This window comes from Alligator mississippiensis, chromosome 5, assembly GCF_030867095.1.
Source record: "Alligator mississippiensis isolate rAllMis1 chromosome 5, rAllMis1, whole genome shotgun sequence".
Taxonomy (NCBI): domain Eukaryota; kingdom Metazoa; phylum Chordata; order Crocodylia; family Alligatoridae; genus Alligator; species Alligator mississippiensis.
In genome coordinates this window covers 175989599-176014737 of record NC_081828.1, presented here as the reverse complement: position 1 = coordinate 176014737, position 25139 = coordinate 175989599, and the positions used below count along the sequence as shown (strand labels likewise).

At 38.1% G+C, this 25139-nt stretch overlaps 1 protein-coding gene across 9 annotated transcripts in view; it reads left to right on the top strand.

The window, feature by feature from the left end:
* AKAP9 (A-kinase anchoring protein 9) overlaps nt 1-25139 on the top strand; it is a 217712-nt gene that overhangs the window by 107240 nt on the left and 85333 nt on the right. For all 9 annotated transcript variants that reach the window (XM_059729014.1, XM_059729016.1, XM_059729012.1 and 6 more), the window contains 8 exons: nt 4160-4256; nt 5157-5249; nt 6617-6994; nt 9534-9758; nt 10990-11130; nt 11623-11726; nt 13966-14174; nt 22221-22447. In XM_059729014.1, the coding sequence (XP_059584997.1) occupies nt 4160-4256; nt 5157-5249; nt 6617-6994; nt 9534-9758; nt 10990-11130; nt 11623-11726; nt 13966-14174; nt 22221-22447 (1474 nt within the window). The remainder of the gene's footprint in view (nt 1-4159; nt 4257-5156; nt 5250-6616; nt 6995-9533; nt 9759-10989; nt 11131-11622; nt 11727-13965; nt 14175-22220; nt 22448-25139) is intronic.

Here is a 25139-nt window from a genome sequence, read left to right as displayed (position 1 = left end):
TTGTTCAGTGGGGGGGGAGACAGTTTGCTTTATATAAAAATGTGGTATCTTTTGTAGTTTTAGTTCCTAGGTACTTTATTCACTTTACATGGGATTATACTCTGTAGCGAGACCTCACCACTCTCTGTATTAGCAAATATCAATCAATGCAGGGGACTTATAATTAATTTATAAGAAAATAATTTATTTGATATCCCAACAAGTTGCCATAGGTTTTAGTAGTTTGTACAACCTCAGATACTTATCTATTTGTTTGGAGTGTTATATAGAAGCATGTCATCTTTATATAACATGGCCTTGTGCTCCTTTCGTCCCAGCATTACTCCCTTGAGATCTTTGTTTTCTCTGGCCAGTGATGGATGTTAAAAAAGCAAAACAAAACAAAAAAACCCCAAAACAAATGACACTTTACCAGAAGAGGAAGTACTTTAGTTTGACCTGGCTCCCCAGTTTCTGTATAGAATGGGTGCTTCAGCAGGCCTTTTTGGCACTTTTATCTACTACCATGCTACCACATGTGGGCTGAAGCATCATCTCTCTCCAACTCTGCATTGTTACTCCATCTAAGTAGGGAGCTAACTTCCCCCCCAGAAGTCAAGAAAAGGATAATGGAACAAATCAACTCTATTTAAAAAAAGAGGATAGTTTTGTTAATGTATTCATTTCTGATTTAGTGAATCCTAAGATTGACGCGCTATACAATAGTATGTAGGAGCTGCTTATTATTCAAAGGAAAAATAAGAACGGTAGAAGTACCTATAAAAAGTTATTAGTTAAAAATGAAATGCCACTGGCTTCAAGAATTGAACAGGCATTCTGGATTCCTCTTTATTTTAGAGCTAACTTATCTAAGACTTGGTATTACATAAAATAAACTACTGAGGGAAAATCAGCTATAAAAATGTTATAAATCCTAATGTGACCAAAGGTCATAACCCTCACGGTAGAAAATATTACCTCTCTACTTTATTCAGTCTACACAATGCTTCTTTAGCAAGACACTTATTTCTCTCATTTTAGCAGTGTATATTAGGGGAAGAATTAAAATAGTTTGTGGCTATACAAGTCATAAATCTTAATATTTTGTATTCTGACTTAACATTGGGCTTTTATCATATCTCTCATGAGCAGAGATAGCTAGAGATTTGTACTTAGTCATATGAACTACCTGCCAACATCTGAAGATTTAGCATAACATTTGGAATATAAGATAGGGTTACCATCTGTCTGAGTTTTCCCAGACATGTCCTCTTTTTGGTTCCTCCGTCTAGGCAGTTTTTGAAATATCAGTGTCTGGGATTTTGCTCTGCCTTTGCTTTCCCAACACTTCCTGGCTTGCCTTAGCTAGGTGTTGCTTGGGGCTGGGGGAATTGGGGGCTGGACAAGTGGAGGCAGGGCCATCACATGCATCTGTGAATGGTCCCAGCAGCTGTAAGCAAGTAAGTCTGGGGGGGCCAGGGTTGAAGGGCCAGGGCTTGGAGGGCTGTGGGGGGTGCATGGCTGTGCATATGCGTATATGCATGCCTGCTGGGACTGGGGCTGCAGCAGGGAGGGGAGGCAGGGCAAGGAGGTGGGGGGGTTCTTCAGGGACAGGAAAGTGCTGTGTGGGCAGCAGGGCTTGGGGGAGGGCACAGGGCTATGGGTCAGGAGTGAAGGGCTGGGGGGGCTGTGGCTTGGGTGTGAGGGGCACTGTGGGGGCAGGGGACTGGGTAGAGAGTACGGGGCACAGGCAGGGCCAGCGGGCTGTGAGTTGGGTGTGAGGGGTATCAACAGGGATCGGAGAGTGGGGGCTGCAGGTTGAAAGTGAGGGGTCAGGGCATGGGCATATCACTGCCTCCCTCTTCCTCTCCCCCCCCCCCCCAAATCATATCCCCCAAGTGTCCTCCTTTTTGAAACTGGAAATATGGTAACCCTAATATAAGAAGAGCTTTCTGATATGTCCTAGCATTGTGGTATCTAAATGTAGATAGAACATAATAGACTTCTTACCTATCTTTCTCATCCAGATGTATGCCTTGTCTCTTAACAAGCCAGTTGTATAATACAAGTCAGAGGAGCTGAGTATGTGGAGGGCCCCAGGGCCCTGCCCTGCCTTGGAAAGAGGGCTTTCACCTGAAAGGCATAAAACTTTCCACATGTCCATAATCTTAGCCCCCCACCCCCAGCAGAAATAAAACTTGGCACCTATGATGCAAGTAGGCAATGCATCTGACTGTGGGGCAGCAAAGTAAATGGATGCTTACAGATGTGGAGGAAAAAAAGAAAACTGCACTTTACTTTCAGCTCAGTGTGCCCCTGCACCAAGTCTAGCGCATGTCCAGAAGAGGCATCGTGTTAGTTTGACCCAATTTGCCCAATGTCTGTACAGGTAGGGCACTTCAGTGGAGTTTTTTGGCGCTTTTATAGCTGATTGAATTAGTTTTAGATAAGTGCCAAAAAGCCCAGCTGAAACAGTCTACATAGACACTGTGGAAGCGGGTCAAACTAAAGCGCTTCCTCTTCTAGTAAAATGCTGGTTTTTGACATTTTTTTTCATGTCTGGGAGCAGCCAATAGAATGCCATCCTGCTTGGTTACGTAGCTCTTTCTTTTTCTGACCCACCTGGCACATTCAGCTGTCTTTTAAGTGAACAGGATGGATGGAGGGAGGGGAGTGTAAATTTCACCCAAGAGTGAAAGATCACCCTATTGATGCAACTGATCATTCTCAAACTTACAGAAACTTTAGAAGTTTAAGATTACTATATGCATCTAATTCAGTGTTGTGAACTATTTTCCCTGGCTGCTAAGTAGGATGGAATTAGTAAATCAATGCTAGTAAATAAAGTTGAGAATCTCATGCTAAGTACTGCCTGCCTTAGACCCAGGCTGTGTCATTTTGCCCCACTTCTCAAAAATGTTGCTGACCCTGGACTTAGACTAGCAAAATGCTTTGAGATTAACCTAGGCATATTTTACTAAATAATTGAGTAGAATTTGTAAAAGTACCTACCTGACTTACGTTTTATTTATAATACAGTCGGAAAAGTAATTTCAAATGCATAGACATACCTTAGCTATTTTTGCTTTTGCTCCCCATTCTAGATTAATTAATGGTGGCTGCATGTGCACCTTGGGACACACAATGATGGAGGGCTGAGTTTGTGCTGCCCCAGGTCGCCACCTCCGCTGTCCACCCAGAGGCATGCATGCATGCACCCGCTACTGCCATGGAGCCTGGCCAGGGCTTCGGAGCCTAGTGCAGCTGGTGGATAGGCTGCAGAGCCTTGGTATCAGCGCCATGCCAATGGTGACTGCATGCGTGTCTTGGCACAGAGTGGGGAATGGGCCAAGACAGCACAACCCTGGCCCCTCACCCGCTGTCTGCCTGGAGCAATGCATGCAGCTATCACTAGCAATGAGGATCAGGCTCCTCATGGCTCCCCTGCGGTCTGCCCCTCATATGCCAAGTCAAGGCATGGGTCAGGATTGAGGTGTTTTTGGCACTCCAGACATAGCCTTAGAACCACAAGTCCTTTTCCAATAAATAAGAACCGCACTCCTAATTTACTTGAGTTGTTTTGAAAATCCCAAACTTTGTGTTCAAGTTTGAGTGGCCAAAGTGTTGTACTGCTAGCACATGTAACTACAGGATCCTAGCTCCATTTCCTATATTGTCAACTTCACTTTGCTCTTCTAATTTGTCCTGTTCACTTATCCTGTATTGTTGCAAGTGGACAATTGCAATAGCAACTGTACCAAGTAGGATATAGATATATCAATACACTGGAGTTGATGCTGATTGTGGGGGGTATTACTGCACAGAGATGTAGCTGGGCAGCACCAACTGGAATGGTGCTGATCACAGCTGCAGGATCAGCCACTGCTAGAGTCAGGGCTCTTTTTGTGCCCCTCTTCCTGCCTTTCCCCCACCTTACCCCTCACCTCCCCTGAGTCTGTGCCCAGTGCTGCGGCCCCAGTTACCCCCTTTAGTTACTGCAATACAAATAAAATAATAATCATTTTTCATTGTTCTGTTGAAGAATACCTAAGAGTTTGCATCCTATGTACAATTGTCCTTGCTCTGATAATGTTTTATTATTTATTTAACTGGCAGGGTTGTGACATTTAAAGTGAATGTTCTGAAATATTAAACTCCCACTCTTTCTTTTATATTTTAGTATACCTGGAGACTCGCAGGTAAACATTAAAGAGGTCATGCCGAAAATGAAACATGCTGAAAACGTTTTTCAACAAAGTACAAATGAGGCAGTAGAGGTACAGTGTAATTCAATAATATTAATGTTATTAAGTATTCTCACCATAAATTGTTTACTTATTTACTTAACATCATTGAAATAGGAGTTATATTTTATAGCAAAAATAAATTATTATAATTGTAATCATTTATAAGCCATAATGAATAACTAAATTACTATGTCGGAAATGAAAAATATTGTTAATTCAGTCCATGAAAATGCATTTATCAAAAATTCTGATGGGCAGTAAAACTTAATTGCTTTTTCTATGCATCAGAGATGTATTTGGGTTGTGCCTCTTTTCCTGCATATGTTGAAGGCAGTTCTAGTGTTCCTAGCTCTTGTGATTTTTCTCTTCAGTCTTTCAAATATTATAGTTTTTCTTATAAGACTACCTCCAGAAGTTGTGTTTATAAGAGATTCTCAACATTTATTTAAAAAGTGTCTAGACTTTGAGGTTACAGAAGGTGTGAAATGGTAATTCTTAAATGCTCAAAAAATAAAAGACCAATTAAAAGATATGGTATTTTAAAGTAACTGCCCTGATTCTTTGGAACCTGGCTTATGATCTTGAAACTTTTAGCACTGGCAATATTGTAGCTTAGATGTGCTGAGGAGTGTAGTGTGGTCATAGCCTTTCTGTTCTTGTCTGTCTCAGGGTTCAGACAGTATTGGAGCATTGAACTGGTACTTATCTTTTAGTCTTGCTTCTATAGCTGCTTATGGAGAAGCAGTAAGAAACCTTTTTTCCCAATTTCAACTCTGTTCTTTTACTTATTGGCCAAAATTACTTCAACTAACTTGAAGCTAATCATAAGAAAGAAAATGTTTAGAACTGTCAGTAACTCAGCTAAAACTTTTAGAATTGATGCACCAGAAGCAAGAAATCATTTAAGATTGTTTGACATTTGTATTGCAGTTTCCTAGTGAAATAGAAGTAAAAAATGAAATGAATATTATTCAGTTATTGGAAAAACAGTACCAAGAACAATTAGAACAAGAAATGGCTAAGGTAAAACTTTACAATAACTTTTTTTAAACTGCATAACCTTGTGTTTTTACTTATTATTTCTGGCAGCTCAGAGAACTAGAGAACACACATATTTTTATCTTTATTATATTTATTTATAAGGAACTGTTTCATTCTGGTTCTGAATGTGGAAGAATTTTGTAAAACCTATATGAAACACTAAGCTTTTGACATGCTTTGCATGAAGCCTATACAAATCCTACTTTATTTTTCTTTTCTTTTTTATTCATTTAGTGTACACTAGTAAACCCTTTATTTTCTTAACAAATATCTGTCTTCCTGGTTGTCCTATCCTAAAAATCCTAAAACAATAAATGGTTAAAGTTGGTTCCTGTGGAGAAACTAAGGACATCTTCACACATGCTTCAGGGTGGGTGAGGGAGGAGGCGCTTTTAATTACAGCTGCTCTTGTGAGTTGTTCTAATTAAAGCACCCCCATTGTCTCATGTATTCAGTATCCCACATTTCAAAATGGTAGCAAGGGCACTTTTTAATTAAGCTCATTCGACAGGATTTATTTAAAGCACCCCCACCACTAATTTGAAGTGCAGGATGCTGAATGCACGTGACACAGACTGCTGCAGCGTACTAATTAATATGCGTAGGAGCAGGTGTCGGGCACATGTATAGATGCCCTATGAGTATTGCCATTAACTGATATTTTTAAGTGTCTGCATCTTCATCCAGCCAGACTCTAGTGTCCTCACATTGGGAATTATTTAGAAAGTTAGGAGAGAAGATTCTTATTCGTTTGTACTCATAGCTTTTTATTCTTAAAGATTTTGTTGTTGATTTTTTTTTTTCTTAGAATTTGGGTAATGTAACATTTTGTAAAATATGAAGAGTGCTATTAAGGTTTTATAAACAGCTTTCACTAGAACAACTATGCCATGTTTATTTTTGATGAAGAAATTCCTCTTATTCTTGCAGAATTTATTTTCAATTCATTTACTCATCAGAAGTATATAAAGATTTTTAGGGAGACAAAATCCATCTCCTTTTATTCTATGACCACATACTTTAAAAAAACAAATGATCAGTCAATCAGATTAATAAAAGATACTTTTTGAAAAATAAACAAATACTTGCGTGGTTTGTAGTCAGGCTGTAGAATTCAAGTTTTTGAGATTTTTTTTTAATAGACAAGATGGTTTAAATCCTAGTAATATTTCTCTATTTTAATACTCTATTTTAAAAAGAAATATCCTTGATTAATTGCTGTGCTTTATTTATAGCTTTTTATTTTAATAAAATAATAGTTTTAAATCTTTATTACATGTTTTACTGATTCTTCTTTACCAGTAATTGATGTTGCAGTGTGTTTTTAAAGACACTATTTTCTTATTCAGGTTATTGTGCAAATGAGTGTAGCATTTGCCCAACAGACTGAACTGGCAAGAATGGCTAGACAGAAAGAAGTAAGTCTATCAGTAGTACAAACAGAAATTGTCCATCAACAGGAAAGACATTTTGAAATTATACAGAAATGCAGTGAAGAAGAGTTAGACACCCTTCTTAGCAAAGAAAAGAAAAAAGACATTAAACATGAAGAACTGAAACCACTTAGCAAGGAGCTCAGTGAAGAGTCCAGTGATATTCCTTCTCTCGGAGAACAATTTGAATCAACTGCTGGGCCTCTTTACATGCTGGGACCAAGCAAGCAGGAAATGAAATTATCAGTTGAATCTTCCTCCCGACGCACAGAATTTGAGCTGAAGGAAATACTGGTAAGTATAAAGACATTGTCAATCTATTTGTTCTGTGAAATAGCATATTTGTATATTTCAGACAATTTCATTTCATTTTCCATCTGTTCACAAAAAGTTTTACCATTATTCCAGTTACTGTTATGTAGCTTAGGCCATTATTTATTGGGTTTTTTAATTTTTTTTAATGGAAAAGGCTAATTTTAATGAAGTTCTTTAGTTATTCCCCCTCAGTGCTTAATATTGAAGCATTATATTTGTTTGATCATAAAGCAAACGTAGTGAAACTGAATGATCCAGTTCTTGGTCAAAAGTTGTGAGAAATGGCATAAATAGTTAAAATGTAGCTAGATTTAGCAGCAACTTTTAATATTAATTAATATATACTGCTAGTGCTATAAATTGTGTAAATATATGCTTTCTTAACCTAGCAGTATCCCTCTTAAATGCCATCTGAAAGGATAAATTATAACGACAATAATTTTAAATATGTGATCTGTATCAAACATTTTCATGTTGATTAACATCTTCATGTTGTTCTCAGTAAGATTAGAGTTTAAAAACAAAGAGCATCTTTACACATGCTCTGGGTTGGGGACAAGGGGAGTGTCTTAATTGGAGCAGCTCTCAGGAGCCGCTCTAATTAAATCTCCCACAGTGTCTCATGTATTCAGTGTTCTGCGCTTCACAATGGCAATGGAGGTGCTTTAACTAAAGTTTGTTTGATGAGCCTTAAAGAGCTCCCACCGCCATTTTGAAAGGCGGGGACACTGAATACACATGACACCGAGGCTGCTGAAGTGTTCTAATTAGAATGCTCTGACATGTTCTAGAACACGTCAGAGCAAGTATCAGGCATGTGTATAGGTGCCCAAAAGTTCTATATTGAATACTATAATAAAGATGCAAAAGAACCAATCATAATAGGTCATCTCATTTTTCTCCATCACATTTGTGAATAGACTCAGATAAAAAATGTATTACAATATAGTAAATTATTGTCTTTGTAGTCCATGCATTGCAATTATTTGAAACCTTAAGATCTATATTCTGCTCAGTTTGAAACAAATTTTATGTTGTACTTGCTTTTCATAATTGACTTTAAAAGCTTTTAAAATGCAGATGATTCCTTGGAAACAATTACAAGACAATAAAAATACAGATTCCATTTTAATTTTTAAGAAACATCAAATGTGTCTGATTGATTCTTGTGATAATTGCACAGTACAAATATTACCTGAATGTTAATGTCTGTTACTGAAACACATAATGTATAGATTACTATACTTAATTAGCACCATAAAAACAAAATTTTACTTTAGATTAATCTTTGGTAAACAAGTCATTGGTGCCCTGACCTGAAGACCAAATTCAAGTTTGTAGCTTAAAACAACAGTATACAGACCTAAGACATGATAGTAGCTGCAGTCACTATATTGCAGTAGTAAAGGATGATGATTAAGTAGTAGCATTTTCTATAAACTTGAGAAGTGGATCATAAATTGCAGTGAGCAGGAAATTACAATGGTCAAGGTCAGATAAAACAGCATAGATGAGTTCCTGTTGTCCGTTATCATTCCCTGCAAATAAACTTTGATACTATATTTACTTGATTCCAAGATGCTTTTTCCTTCATTTAACATGAGGGGAAAGGCCCTTATTTTGGAATCCAAGTATGATGTCTTATGGGGCAGTTCCAGCCCCAGCCCAGCCCTGTAGTAGCAACGCTGGCTCTGTGCTACTGCTGTGGGGCTGGACAGGGGTCATATTCAGTGCCCCAGGCTGTAGCAGGGATGGAGCTTACTGGCAGCAGAGCAAAGGTAAACGGGAGGGGGAGGGGCAGGTGGGTGAGTTTGGAGACTTTGTGGGGGAGGGGGGAAGGGGTGGGGACCTGAGGCTGTGGAGGGCAGGCACAAAGTGTGGGCAAGTGGCAGGGGGGACAGGTGGCAGGGGAAAGCTGCCTTCCTCCCGCACCTTCTACTACCTGCCTCCTTACTGCCTGTCCCCCACTGCTCCTCGTTGATGCCTGCCTGATTATTGCCTCCCCACCACCTGCCCTACCTTGTGCCTCCCCCCCACTGCCTCACCCAAGGTATGTCCCCTCTACCACCTGCCCTGTTACTGCTCCCTCATCATCTGTTCCCCCCCCTCCAATGCCTGCAGTAGTAGTGGGAGATGATTTAAGATGATCCTCCAATAATTCGATTCTAGACATGGAAAATTATTATACACTTATAAATTTTCCATGTCTGGAATCTGATTATTAGTGGGTGGTCTTAAATTCAGGGTTGTCTTGAATTTGGGTAAATATGGTACTTGTCTTTGTTTTGGAAACCATTTATGTCTTTGTTTTGTTTACAGTTATGAAAGGGATTGTTCTTTCTCTTATGGGGGCAGCTTATGATTCTTTAACATTTGGGCTTTCAAGAAGCCTGAAACAAGTTGATATTTTGGTTAATGGATGTTATAACTTGTGCAATTCTTTTTGAAAAAACAATTTAAATATTTCATACAGTATGTACCAGCACATATGATACTAAAAATAATTAATATATTACAGCAAAATAATAGTATGATGGCATCCAGCACAGAAACCTCAAGTCAACTGTTGCTGTATGAAGAGCGTTTGGAAGACATGCGACAGGAACTTGTGCGACAGTATCAGGAACATCAGCAGGCAACAGAAACATTGAGGCAGGGGCACATGCAACAAATGGAGCGGGAAAAAGAAAATCAAGAACAGCTCTTAGCAGAGATTGAAAGACTTAAAATGCAGTTAGCAGAGGTAATATGGGTTTGGAGCAAGGGCAGCTGACAACTGAACCTAGCTCGTTTTTGAGACCTCACTACAGCCAAGCAGATTTAAAAGAATACATTTTATCAATGCCTTAAACTGTCATGAAGCTCTTTGGGTTGAAGCCTTCATCAGTTTTGCCAGCTTAATTGACGGGATTAAGCAGTTTGATCTCCTACTACTGCATATCTGCTGTTTCTACCTGGATATCAGGTGAAATCAAAACAATCCTGAATTCTGACCCATTTATTCCATTGTAGTGGTGCATCCATATGTGTTGGATACTTCATTTCAATGGTGAAGCATTTAAAAAATAGGTATAAAAATAAATATGAGAGAACCCTAAAATTCACTTCCATGGGGAATGGAACTCCACTGCAATACAAGTGTCCACCAGTCTATTATTATGCTCCTCGTACACTGGATTTTACCTCACATACTTTCTGTTGTCTTCATGAGAAAAGGTGGTATAGTGGTGACCTGCTATTCCAGATCACTGTGATTGTATCTGGCTAACACTCCTGTTTCTCTTTTGAAGCAACTGCAGGAATTTAGATAGCAGGTCTAGATAGCTTATTCTAGTATCACTGTGGGCCTCTTCGCATCCTTTGCCTTGGAATTGCTCCCCTAAGGTAGCATTCTCTCTGTCCATGTCCTCCTGGCCTCTGTCTCCCTTCCATCATATCTAGGCATCAGGAGGGGCTGGAGTTATTGATGAGAGACATCGAGTTGGTGTTTAGGCTTCTAGCTTCGCTGTCTTCTAATGTTTGGCCGTGAGAGCTGTACGAGAAGTAAAATGTAACTTTAAAATCAAGGATACTTTTAGGTCTTCTTCTATTTTGTTATACATTTTTTTTTGCCTTGTATGACTGCAGTGAAAGCCTATTCTAGAAAACATACTATCCAGATAGAATACTAGATACCCTACTACAGTGTGTGTGTGTGTGTGTGTGTGTGTGTGTGTAAACAATGAAGTTGTCTGTAGCATTCAGTATAACCATACTGCTTTAAAAGAGTTTTATAACAGTTGTATGAAAATCCACCTTAAGATACCAAATACACTTATTAGTTTTTGTCTGTTTTGGAAAAATTTTCATTTCCTTTTAACCACTTGACAGACTAGGCTGTATTTTCCTTGTGCAAGACATGCTGAGTATTAGAAGTGACAGAAATCATTAATACCCAAAGGTAAAAGCCTGTCTCTATGATGGTTCTTTTATAGAGTGATTCACTGGAGAATGACAGCTTGGTTACAGAGAGAGAGAGAATGCTTTTAGAGGAACTAGAATCATTAAAGAAGCATTCTGTACCTGGAAGGGAGAGGTTGTATTGTGAGCTACGTAACAGCAGTACGCAAACACAGGTAAATATGGACTTTGACTGCCTTAGAAGCCCTGGCATATACATACAATAGGATTTTTTTTTGTCTGCCATTCAGTACAATGATGCATGTTAGTATTATTTGTTAAGTTTTATTTAGACGGTATATACTAAACAGTGAGGAGAGGTGGAGCCTAAGTTTTATATATCTTTTTAATTCAGGTAAAGTCCAATTTTAATGTTGCTATAGCAACATCCAACCAGAAACCTAGGAAGTGTTTATTAAGATAACAAACTTCTTTCTAACAAGCCTTGCCTTCGATCCCTCGTATTTTCCCCACTCCCTATATATTATTATTGTTCCTTGATACTAGTAATCTTGGACAAAAGGATTGCTTTTTTATTTCAAATAGTGCATAGGTTTTGCAGGTGTTTTATTTCATGATGTAACTGTGCATCAGACTAGCATGTTGAGTCCAGCATGACAGGATTTTTGTCTTTTTTGTCCTCTCTCCCTTTACAAAAATTAATTCAGAGTGAAAAAGAAAATCAAACTGAATCAAAAGAGCCCATCTTAGAGGATGAAGAAGGAAGAGAGAACCCTGAAGAAACATCTTCAGCAGTTCTTTCTAAAGAAAGGTACTTTGAATTCAGTCTAACCTTTAAATTAGAAGTTTCCACAGAAGCACAATGGTCTGTTTTCATATTCAAAGTTTTAAATGTTGCTTATGTTGCACGGCATAGTTTAGTGGCAGGATTGTAGTGGTATTGTAGTTATTACTCGCCAATGAATATGAGAGAAGCAAGCTTTGCTTTTCATTTACTTAATGTTTTTAAACAAAATATTATTGTATATGGTATTTAGCTTAGAATGTATTTGCTTCTTTCTCGGACCTAAGGAGAGACATTTGGGGCTCAAAGGCTGTCTAGCATCTTTCCCAACTCTGTAGTATAATTTAGACATTTATAAAATAGTGTCTGAGAAATTTTCCATTTGGTGGGGGGGGGGAGGGCAAGGGATTGTGCACAACTTTTTGTTGATCACTTTTTACTGCAGTTAAGAGATTGCATTATTGTAATAAAACCTCTAAAATTTCATTTATTTTTGTAAAGTCTCAGCTTTCTTTTTAAACATAAATTTACCTTGAATGATTTCATTGTTGTCTCTTCTAACTTTTATTACCTTGCATGCTCCCCCATTCTCTTGATATTTTTTTCTGAGTTTCAGTGTGGAGTCTTGATCACACAGGTGTAAGCACAATTGATCTTCATCATGGAGTACAGTAATTTTTTGAAAAGGCAGGAATTCTGACATTCAGAATTGATACACTGTGCTAATATAGATAACATTTTTAATGTTTATAGTCATGTATTCATTACATATAAGCGGACAGACTCATATCTGGGCTGTTCAACTTGTAAGGGGCCAGGGACTACATCAATGGGGGCCATGGGTCTTGGGTGCCCAGTGCCTTCCATCGCACTGCACAGAGCACCCAGATGCCCTACTGCTGCTCTCTCTCTGTCCTGGGCAACCTTCCCTCCAGCCTCCCTCAACACTGCTGCTCTTCATGCCTACTGCACCACACATTCCCTTCCTACAATCTGCTGTTCCCCATACCCCCGCCATGGTACTACATGTCCTCTGCTGCTGCACCCCCTACCTGGGCATCCTGACACCCTTAGGTCCCCAACTGCAAATTCCCTGCTCCACCAGCAGGCTATAAGCTCCCCCAGTGCTCTGCTACCCCCCACAGTAGGCCAAGGGCAGATGGGGAAGGCCAGAGGAAGGGGGAGCCTGGACTCCGTAGCTGTTGCTGCAGCCAGTGTAATGGTGGGAAACAGCAGCCAAGTGGGAGCCACAACGTAGCCCCTTAGGGGCTACACGCAGCTATGGGCTCCCAGTTGGACAGCTCTCCTCTGTATTTAAAAGTGCATATTACCAGTGTAAAGTCATGATTATACTGGATGTTGTGGTCATCTGTAACTACAGATGGGAAGTAATACTTATTGTAGTATTTATTTTTATTTTTCTAAATTCTGCCCCATGGGTATTTGAAGTCTTTCAAGGCCTATTTGAATGGGTTGGAAGAAGGAGGTTTTCTTTAAACTAGGAAACAAACACTTTTGTATTAAGCAATTTTTTGTGTGAAAAGGTTGAAGTTTTGTCTTTTTACTAAACTCGAGTTAATTTTATTTCACTTATTCTTTTATTGCACTCAATGGACATTAATTAATTCCCAATAATTAAAACACTACTTTAAAAAAATGTAGAGTACAAAAAATTGTGGCTTCTCTCTCTTAGTAGTATTAGCCTAAAATATTTTACCAAAGTCTGAATGTCTCATCTTTTTTTGAGATAATATAACATTCTTTGTCTTGTAAAGAGGGGTGGTTTCAGATATTAAAAACATCATGAAGAGTCTACCTAACCAGTCTCAGAAGTTCAAGTTGTAAAATTCTGCCTGGTTTCAGTCATTCCTAGCCATCCAGTCTTAGCCTATATCCAATAAAACAGGTTTCACAAGTTGTGAAACATGGTGAGGAGAGAAGGGGTTTTTAATTGGATTATTGACAAATATGGCATTGCTTGACCATATTTAAAGAGAATTGCCAGGGGGGGGAAAAAAAATCTCAAAATTGTAGTTTTCAGCTCTGTGTTGTAAAACTGCTTGACTGTGGACTGCTGTCAGTATGCTAATATAGAATGCATATGAATGATATCTTGCAATCTTAAGAAAATGCTAATTCTACTGAATCAGTAACACATTTTTCCTCTTTCTAGTATTTCACATGTAAAACAAAAATTGTATGTCCATGCACAGGCAGGAAAGGTATCAATTTACTGATTTAGTTTCTGTTCTGTCCATACATGTAGGCATGCTCTACAGAACGCTAACAACAGACTCCTGAGGATTCTGTTAGAAGTTGTGAAGACAACTGTTGCTGTAGAAGAAACAATTGGTCATCATGTTCTTGGATTACTGGATAGAGCTGGAAAAGGCCAGCCATCCTCTAAGATTGTAGCATGGGAAAGTAAGACAGAAGAGTCAATAAAGTCAAGTGTCTGTGTGGGATATGAAAAAGGTACTGGTTCTGTGTTTACTTGTATGTTATATGCAAGGCCAATAATATGCAAGTATCTTTTACTTTTAAAATTGCAGTAAAAAACCAGGTACTCTAAAAAATTCATTACATGTGTTTTTTAAAAATAGTATGTATGAATGTATATAAGAGAGTCATCTGATGTCAATTGTTAACATAAATATCTGATTAAATTGTTTTTGGATAACTATAGCACATCCCTAGGCACTTGCTAAGCTAAATTACATCTTTGTCAAAAACTTTGCGTAAGTGACAGCATATTCTTGTGCAGCCCTTGGCAGCCATTAAGATAATGGTGTCATTTGGAGCTGAGGAATTTTATGCTGGATCCCAACAGTTACATTACTGCCAGGGATCAAGCAGCGGGCATCTATGTTGAAGCAGCATGCTACAATTTATTGCATGGTTAATGCCTGCCAGGACCTGGGAAATGGATTAAGAGAAACAGAAAAGTCTTAATATTCTTCTAATTTGTCCCCACTCCAGATCTTATACATGGTGCTGTATAAATTTGCTGTCACAATGGGGGGACAGGACTGAATCCAAAATCCTGTCCCCTACTCTGCAGAAGCTTCTTTTCCTGTGCTGTGTCTACTGCTGCAAGTAGCCAATACAACCCGCTAAGGGGTGCTTTATGCTCCCTCAGTCTTCTATGTGGGTCTTCAGGATAGCTCACAATGCAACTTGATATTAGCACTCTATTATACATGCCTGCATTTAGAGTCTTAGTTTATTCAATAAATATTCTAGAAAAATATTCTAAATCCCCAAGACCATCAAATTTAGCTATTAGGAATACATGCTTTAGAGTTGTTACTCAGATGTTAAATAAAGATTTAATTACCAGTTTTTATTCAATGTTTATACTTCTGAATATTTTCTGTACTGTATAACATTAAATGTGTGTCAAGTTACTACTTGGCCATATTACGAAGGAGGAATACAATAGTATTGTAGGAGACAGAATCCAGAAAGCCAAGGCACAAATAGAGACACAGGTAGTAAAGGATGTGAAAGGCAATGTTAAATACATAAGAAGTAAGAGGAAGACCAAGGGAAATGAAAATTACGTTACTGAATGAGGAGAGGAAGCTAATAATGGATGGCGTGTATAAGGTTTAGATGCTTAATGTTTTTGGTTTTTTCAGTTTTGCTTTAGTCTTCGCAAGGTCCATTATTAGAAGATAACCACAGCAAAAAGGACAAGATAGTAGGAACTTAGCTTAGAGTAGAGAAAAAACAAGTCAGATATTATTTAAGTTAGATGTTTTTGTATCAGCAGGGCCTGATATGTTCATCGTAGACAACTGAAAGAACTGGCTGAAGTAATTCTGCAATTGTTGGCTGTCCTTTTGAGAACTTACACTGGTCAACTGTGTTCCAGAAACTGGGAAACAACAACACATCTTTTTTTTTCTATCTTTAAAAAAAAAAGGGGGGGGGGGGGAGTAGTGCTGTGACTGACTGGGATGTAATTCCCTAGCTTTGATACCTGGAAAGATATTAGAACAAATCATTAAATACTTTATAATTACCTAGTAATTAGCCTATTGTTTGTAACAGCTCATAAGAATTTGATAAAAGTAAGTTATTTTAACCAACCTGATTTCCTTTAGTGCTAAGGTGTTGGGCCTTGTAGATGGGGCTGAGTAGTAGATCTGATGCATCTTAGTTTTTGTAAGGCTTTTAACAGTCTCAATACATTTTCATAATTAAGCTAAAGAAATATAGTTGAGGCAAAATAGTACTAGGTGGGTGCCCAACTGGCTAGATAATGGTACACAAAATGTAGTCCTTAATAACTGAAGGCCAAACTGGGAAGGTATCAACTGGGATTTCCCAGACATCTGCCTTGGATTAGTAATTTTGAGTATCTCTATTAATGGCATGAAGGACAGAGTTGACTATACTCAATACATTGGCAGAAGATACCAAGCAAGCTGAGGTAACAATTAAGAGGACATGATTAGGATTCCCAAGATGACTGCTGCTTCTCCCTGGGCCTACAAAAAGCAGGAGCAGAGTCCAGCGTTAACCCTGTCACAGCTGCAGCAATATGTTTTGGCTGAAGAACCACTAAGATGGCTCAAAATGGGCGATCGTCTATATTCAGTTTGTTATTTAATGAAACTTGTGGTGTGGAAAAAACACTTCATTATTTACAGGCATTTATATAAAGAACTATTTACAGTAAAGAAGTAACAGCCATGTTACTGGCTTTCCAAGGGTCTGGGGGCTAGCTTTGTTGCAGTCCTGCCACACCAGGAAGTTCCTGCTACTTCACCCACACTGTCTCCTAGGATGCCATGCTTCCTGGAAACACTATAGGCGCCTATACGTCGGCACGGAAGCTGCTCTGACATGCTGGAATTCCAGCGTGCCAGAGCAGACTTGATCAGCGATTACCACGCTCCTGCATTTCATGTATCAGTGTCTCCATGCTTATAAATGGCAGCGGGAATGCTGATACAGGAGATGCAGTGGCACTTTAATTAGAACAGCTCTCAGAGATACTCTGATTAAAGTGCTACCTCCCCGCCAAGACACGTGTAAAAGTGCCCCCATATTGCCAAAAGGACTTTTTCTGCCACACAGTTGGCCCTGACTCCAGACAAATCTTTTTTCTGCATTTTTGCCATCCCAAAACAAGGCACTTGTTTTATTTTCTTGCACACCACATGCCCACAAATGTCATATACTTCTGACCATGTTTGGATATGAAAACTCAGAGGCCTCCACTTCACTAATAAAATGATAATATGAAAGCTTCCTCATAAAGAGAATACTTCCTTTTGAAAGGTCTGGATTGACATTTTTCTGATGATTATTTTGAGATGCTATTGCACTATTTTATTTGTTGGAGCACATGTTTCAAAAACATTTCTATTTATGTTTTAAATGTCCTTATCCATGTCCTGTATTTTTAATAGTAACAAAATGAGAATAAATAATCTCTTACAAAATTCTGGGAGTGTGAAACAGATACTAGTCTCCTCCTCCACCAAACAACTCTTCAGTTTGAAAGCTGAGCAGGAAATCAAAATATCTATGTGTTTTTTTTCCTATGTGTATAGAACAACACAGAAAAATAATACATTTATTAAAGCAACTTATCTTCTAGCTTTCTGAATACAATCTGTTTTTAATTTTATAGTTGGGCTTTTTTACAGTATGACTTACTCATCAGCATATGAGTTTCAGCCTGCTTATTTAAACTTTTGCTGATTTGTACAAGTTTAAAGAATGATTGAATCTATAAGGTTCTTTGACTTGGTTACTAGATAACAAGCTTTTATTTCCAGAACAATTACAAAAGTTCAGATTTCAGTGAGAAAGCATGCTGAGATTGTGTAAGGTAATATAGTGACTTAGCTATAAGTTAATTGTATCTGAAGATTTGGATCTTCATTTGTCACAACAGCTTCAGAGGGTGACAGCAGCTACTACAACAGCTGCTGTCATCCTCCCTCAGAGCTCTGCTTGTGGAAGAGTGACTTTTAAACTAAAGGCCACTGCTGTAAACCCCAGCAGCAAATTAATATGTACATTCTTGTCTGGCACAAAAACATATTCCAAGTAAATTGGGCATGGCTAGCTTAATGTAATTCTTAGTACATTTCAATTCATGTTAAAAAAAACAAACCCCCCAAAAAATGTTTGTTTCTCCCTTCCCCCCCCACCTCCCCACCCCAGAAACTTCTGAGAAAATACTATAGGATTTTTAAAATATGAACTCTTCCTGGGCTAACTACTCTAGATTTTACTACATTATGCTGTTGATGATTCAGGAATAGGAGGAATATAATTCAGCATTTAAGTCATCTCAGTTCTGCTCTTTTAGCAAGGGAAAGAGAAATAAAAAATGGTAAACACTTTAATCTTAGACCTAGATTTTCTCCACTCAGAGCTCATTGAAGGATCAAAGCCTTATCATTAAAGAAATATGACTGAATAAACATAAGAAACAGGTCTGTTAAACAGAAATGTGCCACTTTTGCATTAGTCATGTTTTATAGTAGAATAATATTCTGAATTCAAAGTATTAAACTAATTTTAATGGGCATTTTCCTTGGGTTTTTTTTCCATCTGCCCTTCAGTTAAATCATGTTCTAGAGTTAGTTGCTTTAGAAAATACTACATCTCCAATGTTATTTATTTATTCTATACCGAAAAAATAAACGGCAGAAAATTATACATAGATTTTGGGTTGGTGGGGGGAAAGTAATGTAACAAAGCTAGAGTTTTAAAATATGAAGTCTAAAATCTTGCCATTACTTCACGAATTCCATGTTGTAAGCCTCTGTTCACTGGCAGAAATAATAAAAAAAACAAAACAATTTGGGACTGATGGGAGTGAGAGGTTATTAGCACCAGCTTGTAAAATGATTTGATCAAACTGTACTGATTCTGAGTAAGTTTTGAGGCCTGAAGCTTTTCCAAATTCATATCATCTATCAGAAGTCTGCTTTTCAAGTTACTTTGCAAAAAGAATACCTTTTTCTTCTTAATAACTCACTGTAAGTGGGGAGATAGGCTTGTTGAAAGCCTCTGGATAAAGGTCAGAGGAAAGCAGCAGGCCATCCGTTATAGGCCACCAAATCAGGAGGAAGAGGGGGACAAGGCTTTCTTTAGATAACTGATGGAAGTTTCCAAATGGCAAAAAATGGTTTTCATGAGGGACTTCAGTTATCATGACATCTGCTGGGAGGGAAACAGCAATGCAGAGACTGTCTAGTAAATTCTTGGAGTGTGTTGGGGATATCTTTTGGTACATGTTGTGAAAAGGCCAAAAGCTTTTCTTGATTTCCTTCTCACAAACAGGGAATAACTGGTTGAGAATGTGAAGTGGAAGATGACTTGGACGACAGTTATCATGAAATGACAGCATTCAAGATCCTGAGGGAAGGAAGGAAGGACAGCAGTAAAATAAAGATGCTAGGCTTCAAAAAAGCAGGCATTAAATCAGGGAGCTCATGGGCATGATCCCATGGGGCAAAAAGGAGTCCAGGAATGCTGGCTATAGTTTAAGGTGGCTGCGTTAAGTGCATAAGAGCAATGTGATGGAAGAATGGGAAGTGCAATAAGGCTAGGGACAGACATTACACACAAACCGGTTTAAGTCATCAGAAGCTGGTTTAAACCTGTAACAGAACAGGCGTTCAGTGCACATAAACTAGTTTGAAAATGGCTGAAACTGGTTTGAGATAAACCTGGTTGAATGTAGTAGTATCAGACTTAACTGATTTGGGTCAAACTGGTTTATGCAAGGTCTGTCCTGGACTCCTTCCTGGTTTAACTTAAACCAGAGTCCTCTAGCATCTCAGTATCTGGGCGGGGCTCTCTGTTCCAGAGCAGGACTGACCCTGCCCCTCTACTCCATTGTTGGAGCTCTGGCAGGGACTGCAGGCACAGCAGTGTCTGCCCCTTCCCCTTGCCTCATCACTCTCTGCTCAAGCAGGGAAACCCTCCCCTCCCCTCTCCCACAGCATGGACCATAGCCAGCACGTGGTATGCTAGCTAATGCTGAGAGGTGTCTGTGTAAGGCAGACAGGACAGTGTCCGCTTAGGGCTTTTTGGAGCTACTCAACAGGTCAGCTGGTAATGTCCCTCTGTTCCTTCCTTGGAAAAAGTTGTTTAAAAAGAACTTGAACTAATGAGAGGGGCTTTTGTTTTCTTGATGGGTTGCGAAATGCTGTTTTATCAGCTCCTTGCTGACTCTTAGGTGCAGCTTGGGATGGGTGAGTGGGAGAATCCCTCCCTAATCAGAGCGTCCTCCCAGAGTCTGGCCATGCCCCACTTGAGCAAGGGAAGAGAGGGCTGCTGTAGCACCCTTTGGCTTCTAGCCCGAGCCACTGCAGGCATGTGCCCGAATTTCTTCAGTCCAGAAGGAATGTCTGTACGGTCAGAAACTGGTTCAGCCTAGCCAGGTTAGACTAACCTGCAAAGATTGAATCATTTCAGGCTTAGGCTTTTTTAATGCCTATCCCCAGCCTAAGAGACAAGCATTGCTAGACATCAATTTCCTCAGTGGTTTGTATCTCGAAAGGAATACTACAAAAAGTGGTCATAGTACTAGGGAAGATTATAAGAGTACTGCATAAGCATGCAGGGAGAAAATTAGGAAGGCCAAGGCACAATTTGAGATGGAACTGGCAAGGGGCTTAAGGGCAATAAAAAGGGATTCTCTAAGTAAGTCAAAGAGGAAAACCAAAGAAACCCTTACAGAATGCAAAAGTCAGTCTAGTTACAATACTTAGTGTCTATAAGGTGCTTTGAAATCCTGTGGTTAAAAAAAAAAAAAAAAAAAAAAAGGTGCCATGCTTATGCAAATTCCATGTATCATATTATCTTTCTCTTTATGTTTACATTTTAATAGAGTATTAAGATTATGTTAAATTATATTATCCCCCCAAATTATAAGGCAATATGAAACAGTTACTTAAAATGCCTACAGTAGATTACATTTTATAAATATTAGCGGAAGCAAAAATAAACAATTCAAACCAAAGTCTATTTTAATTTGATATGGAAGTAACTTTTTTATGGGCATCAGATCTTGGCTAGAGTAAAATAAGTACACAATTCGTGATCATTATCCTGGTGCATATCATTTACTATTTTTAGGCATAAATGTGCATAATTATATTAAACACAGTACAGCACATTTTTTTTTTAAATCTGAGAATAATAATTTGCATATCTCATTGTGGTTGTACACAACCAGCAGTTGCAGTTGTGGGAGGGTTTTTTCAAAAAGGAGCTGGGATGTATTGAAGGGTGAGGCAGCAAAGGAGAAAAATAAATATAGGAAGATTATATAAAACCAGTGTATTAAAAACATTTTTTTTTTTTTTAAAAGAAGCATATTCTCAATAGGACTAAAATCACTCCTTTTCAAAGTTCTTTGACTACATTAAGTGTTCTGGCTTTGCTCTCAGGTTTCATGATAACATCACGAACTTTAAATGGACTAATAACTTGGTACTGGAATTATTTTTCATATATAACAACTGAATGAGCACAGTTTGATTTTAATTTGTCTAATGATCACATTGGACACTTAGGAAAAAATGTTTTTTCCGTAGTTTGATTTTTCCAAACAAACACATTATATAAAGATACTTTAAAGATTATATTGTTTAATTTTTATTGAAAAAGTTTATTAAAATATTTTCCTGCCATATAAAAATCTAAGTTTAAAAAAGTATAGTACTTCTCATTTTCAAAGCACTATACATTGATGTATACATTCAAACATTAATAAAGCAATCTACTGCTAAGGCACATAACTGGATTATCACATTTTCCACACTGTTCTTGAAGATTTCACCCATTGCCTAAAATGTTTGAAAACAACAAAAATACAAACATCCATTTTTCTTGCTTACCTGAAGCCCTGCATTCTAAGTATAACAAGTACCCATGCCCTTTGATGATAGTTTATATCAAAATAATGCTTTTGCATCTGATATTGCTTTTCAGACTTGATTATCACGAGGACTGGCAGTACCAGTTCATCTGTTGTTGAATACCGCATCTCAATGAAGTCTTTGTATTTAAAATAAGTACATTTCTTGAACCATGTATTTGTGTTTATTCACAGTACTGTACTTGGTTACTGATGACAAGCGACTGATTGAACTGGCAAGTTCCCCTGGTTCTCTATATTAAGGGCAATTCTGCAAATCACAATTATTACAAATAATTCAGTAATAAGAGTTTGTACGACCAGACTCTTAAGTCCTATAGTAGTACTACCGGGCTGTCCGCAATATTATATTCTGTTAGTATCTCCTTTTTCTCTCTCCCTTATAGCTGTTTTGTAATTAACATATTCTGTGCATTATTTGTATAAAACTTACTGTAAAATATATTTCCTTTATGTCTTTGTGGTGTCTTGTCTTGAAGGTTGAAGTATTTTATTATTTAATTGCTTGTCTCTCCATTCTTAAATCAAATATGTATTTTTTTTTTTTTATCAATTTAAAGGCAAGAAATCTATTTTAAAAGATTATTATTTTGTTGCAGAAGAACCATCTTCCTCATATCACACAAGTCATCTAGGAGGTGATGATATTAGTATATGGTCAGCAGCACCTGATGAAGGCCTTGAGCTGACTCAGCATCTCAAAGAAAGCATCTTCGCTGGAGTGGAAATGGACCCTGAAAAGGAGGAACTGATTCTAAATATTAGTTCTCGACTGCAGGCTGCTGTTGAAAAACTTCTGGAAGCCATCAGTGACACCAGCAGTCAGGTAGGATTTCCTCTTTGTAATACGTTTCAAGTTTGTATTGGAAGGTCATCCTTAATTTGTTCTCCTAAAAATATTCTTTGTTTAGTTGTAAACTGTTAGTCCATAAGGAAAGTAGAATATTTTTGAATTTGTTAGGTTCTGATCTTCCAACCCCAGAAGGGCCTTAGAAGCATACCTTTTTACAGCTTTAAAGTCTTGCCATGTGCAACTCTTACCCAAAGTCTTTGTATTCATGATCTCCCAACATGGAAAAAAATGTACACTACCTGAAAACTGGAAGTACTTCTCTGTATATTAACTTTTGGTTTTCTGCAATGCTGCAAAAGTAAATGCTCTGCCATATTTAATAGCTAATTTAGGTAATCTTATGAATTTGCTTATAGAAGCACATCATTGATCTATGTATTGTGTTGATGGGGTAGGCTTGTTTTGTTTCCTGTTTGCGTGATTTTTTTTCTTGGTCGTAAGCTACAAGAAAGCAGACTAGATGCTGCTGATCCATTCTGATGTACCAAAATATTACTATGCATCACTTTTCTTTTCTCTTTTTTTTTTGTAAATTAGTCCCTTTAGTTTTTATAAACTGGATTTTGAATACACAAAGGAGGGCTTCATTAATGGAGTGGACCATAAAGCTTCTCAGTGAGCTGGCTGTGTGATCTGTGTGGTCAGTAATCTAAGAAGTAGGAGAAATTTAATTATGGGGGAAAAGATTTGTTAGCTCATTGGGCCAACTTTAAAAAGAGGCTAAATGTTGACAAAACATAACTCCAGTTACTAAAATTTATTGGAAAAGTGGCATTTTTCCATATCACTATGCATACATAAATATTTAAAGTATGCCTACAATAGGAACTATAACAATTATTGTCTCCATTAAATATAGGTCCATAATAGCGGTAAGACTTATTTCATTAATTTTAAAAATACTGCTTTTCTACTTTTAAATTCAAATACAGATAAAATAAGGACATAAAGATGTGGTAAAACTGACAAAAAGTCAAAACTAGTTTCTCTACCTTTTATCTAATGTTGTTTTCCTTTTAGTTTGTTTTTCATGTTTATTGTAGCCAGAAACTTGTATTTTCTTGGGCTCGTGTCCCTTTTGAATCAGTCTTGAATATTGTTGCTTTGTAATAGACGCATGCCTGGACAAATTATACTGCAGAATTAATTTGTGAATATAGCCATCATTATCACCAAATTTGAGGAATATATTCATTCCTCCTAGAAGAGGGAAAGTGAGAAAAATAAAAACAAATGCTAAGCTGTTAAGTACTGCAAACTCAGTCAAAGAATCATAGAGAAGTATGGCCAGAAGGGATCGCAGTGGGTGATTTAGTCCAGGGTGACTGCTTAACTGGAGCCATTTCATCTGGCCTGCAGGACTTCCCAGAGGCCTGAAAATTTGGTGGCAGGGGAGCAATGGGAGTATGAATTGCCTTTTCTCTGCTCCCCTGCTGCCAAATGTTTGGACCTGCAAGCCAAATAATGTGAGACTGCATGCAGGGTTGGGCTCCTGCACAGACAGATTTGTGTGTGTGGAGTCAGGCTGACAGGTTGCATCGACCTCATACATCAACCCTGCACAGGATCCATCACACAAAGTAATGAACTGTCATCCAGCCCATCTAGTTCAACTCCTTCTTCAAGGCAGAATTATCCTTGATTAAACCATCCCACTCAACTATTTGTCTAACCTGCTCATACAAACTTCCAGGGATTCTAGTCCCTCTGGGTAACTTAAAGTACCCTGATAGTCAGAAATTTCTTCCTAATTACCAACCTAATTATGGCTTGCTGCAATTTAAAGCCGTTGTTCTTTGTCCTGTCCTGTGCAATTGCAACTAGTCTGTCTCTATTCTCTTTACAGCCATCCGTCAGGTATATGAAGACCTTTATCAAATCCCTCCCCCCACCATCTTCCAGACTAAATAATCCTATTTCTTTCAGCGCTTCCTCATAAATCATGTTTCCCAGAACTCTAAGCATCATTTTTGTTGCTCTCAACTGGGCTATTTCTAACTTGTCCACATCTTTCTCAAAGCAAGAAGTTGAAAATGACACCATCCTTCAAGTGAAGTATCAGCAGTGTCAGAGCGGGAGAATCACTTCCCATGACATGTTCTAATAATACAGTGTAGTATGCTATGGGTCTTTGTTGCAAGCAGGACACACGGTTGGTACACTGGTACTTGCTGACCACAACTTGTGGTCCACTGTAACCCTTACTTCCTTCCGTACAGTATTTCAGCTTAACCAGTCATTCCCCAGTCTGTATTTATGCATGCAGTTATTCTGTCCCAACTCTGCACCTGTCCTTATTAAATTTTCATTCAGTTGATTTGTGATCATTTCTCCAATTTATCAAGGATGTTCTGAATCCTAACCCTACCTTTTCAGATTGTCTGCAATTCTACCCCACTGTTAGAGGTTTTCAGTATTGCTGCTTACAATATGTATTAGTTTGCTTTATAACATAAAGTAAACAGCAAAGGGTGGAGTAGCTATTTGTCTTCATCTTTATTTGATAAAACCAATCAGAAAGTATACTTTTAAGTCTGCCCTTCTCAATAAGTTATGTTGATATATTTTCACATATTACACTGGTGCTTAGTAGTCCTGTCAAATTATTTAATTTTCATTATAATTTATTTATACAATTATTTTGTATAAGTTTTGAACTTTTTTT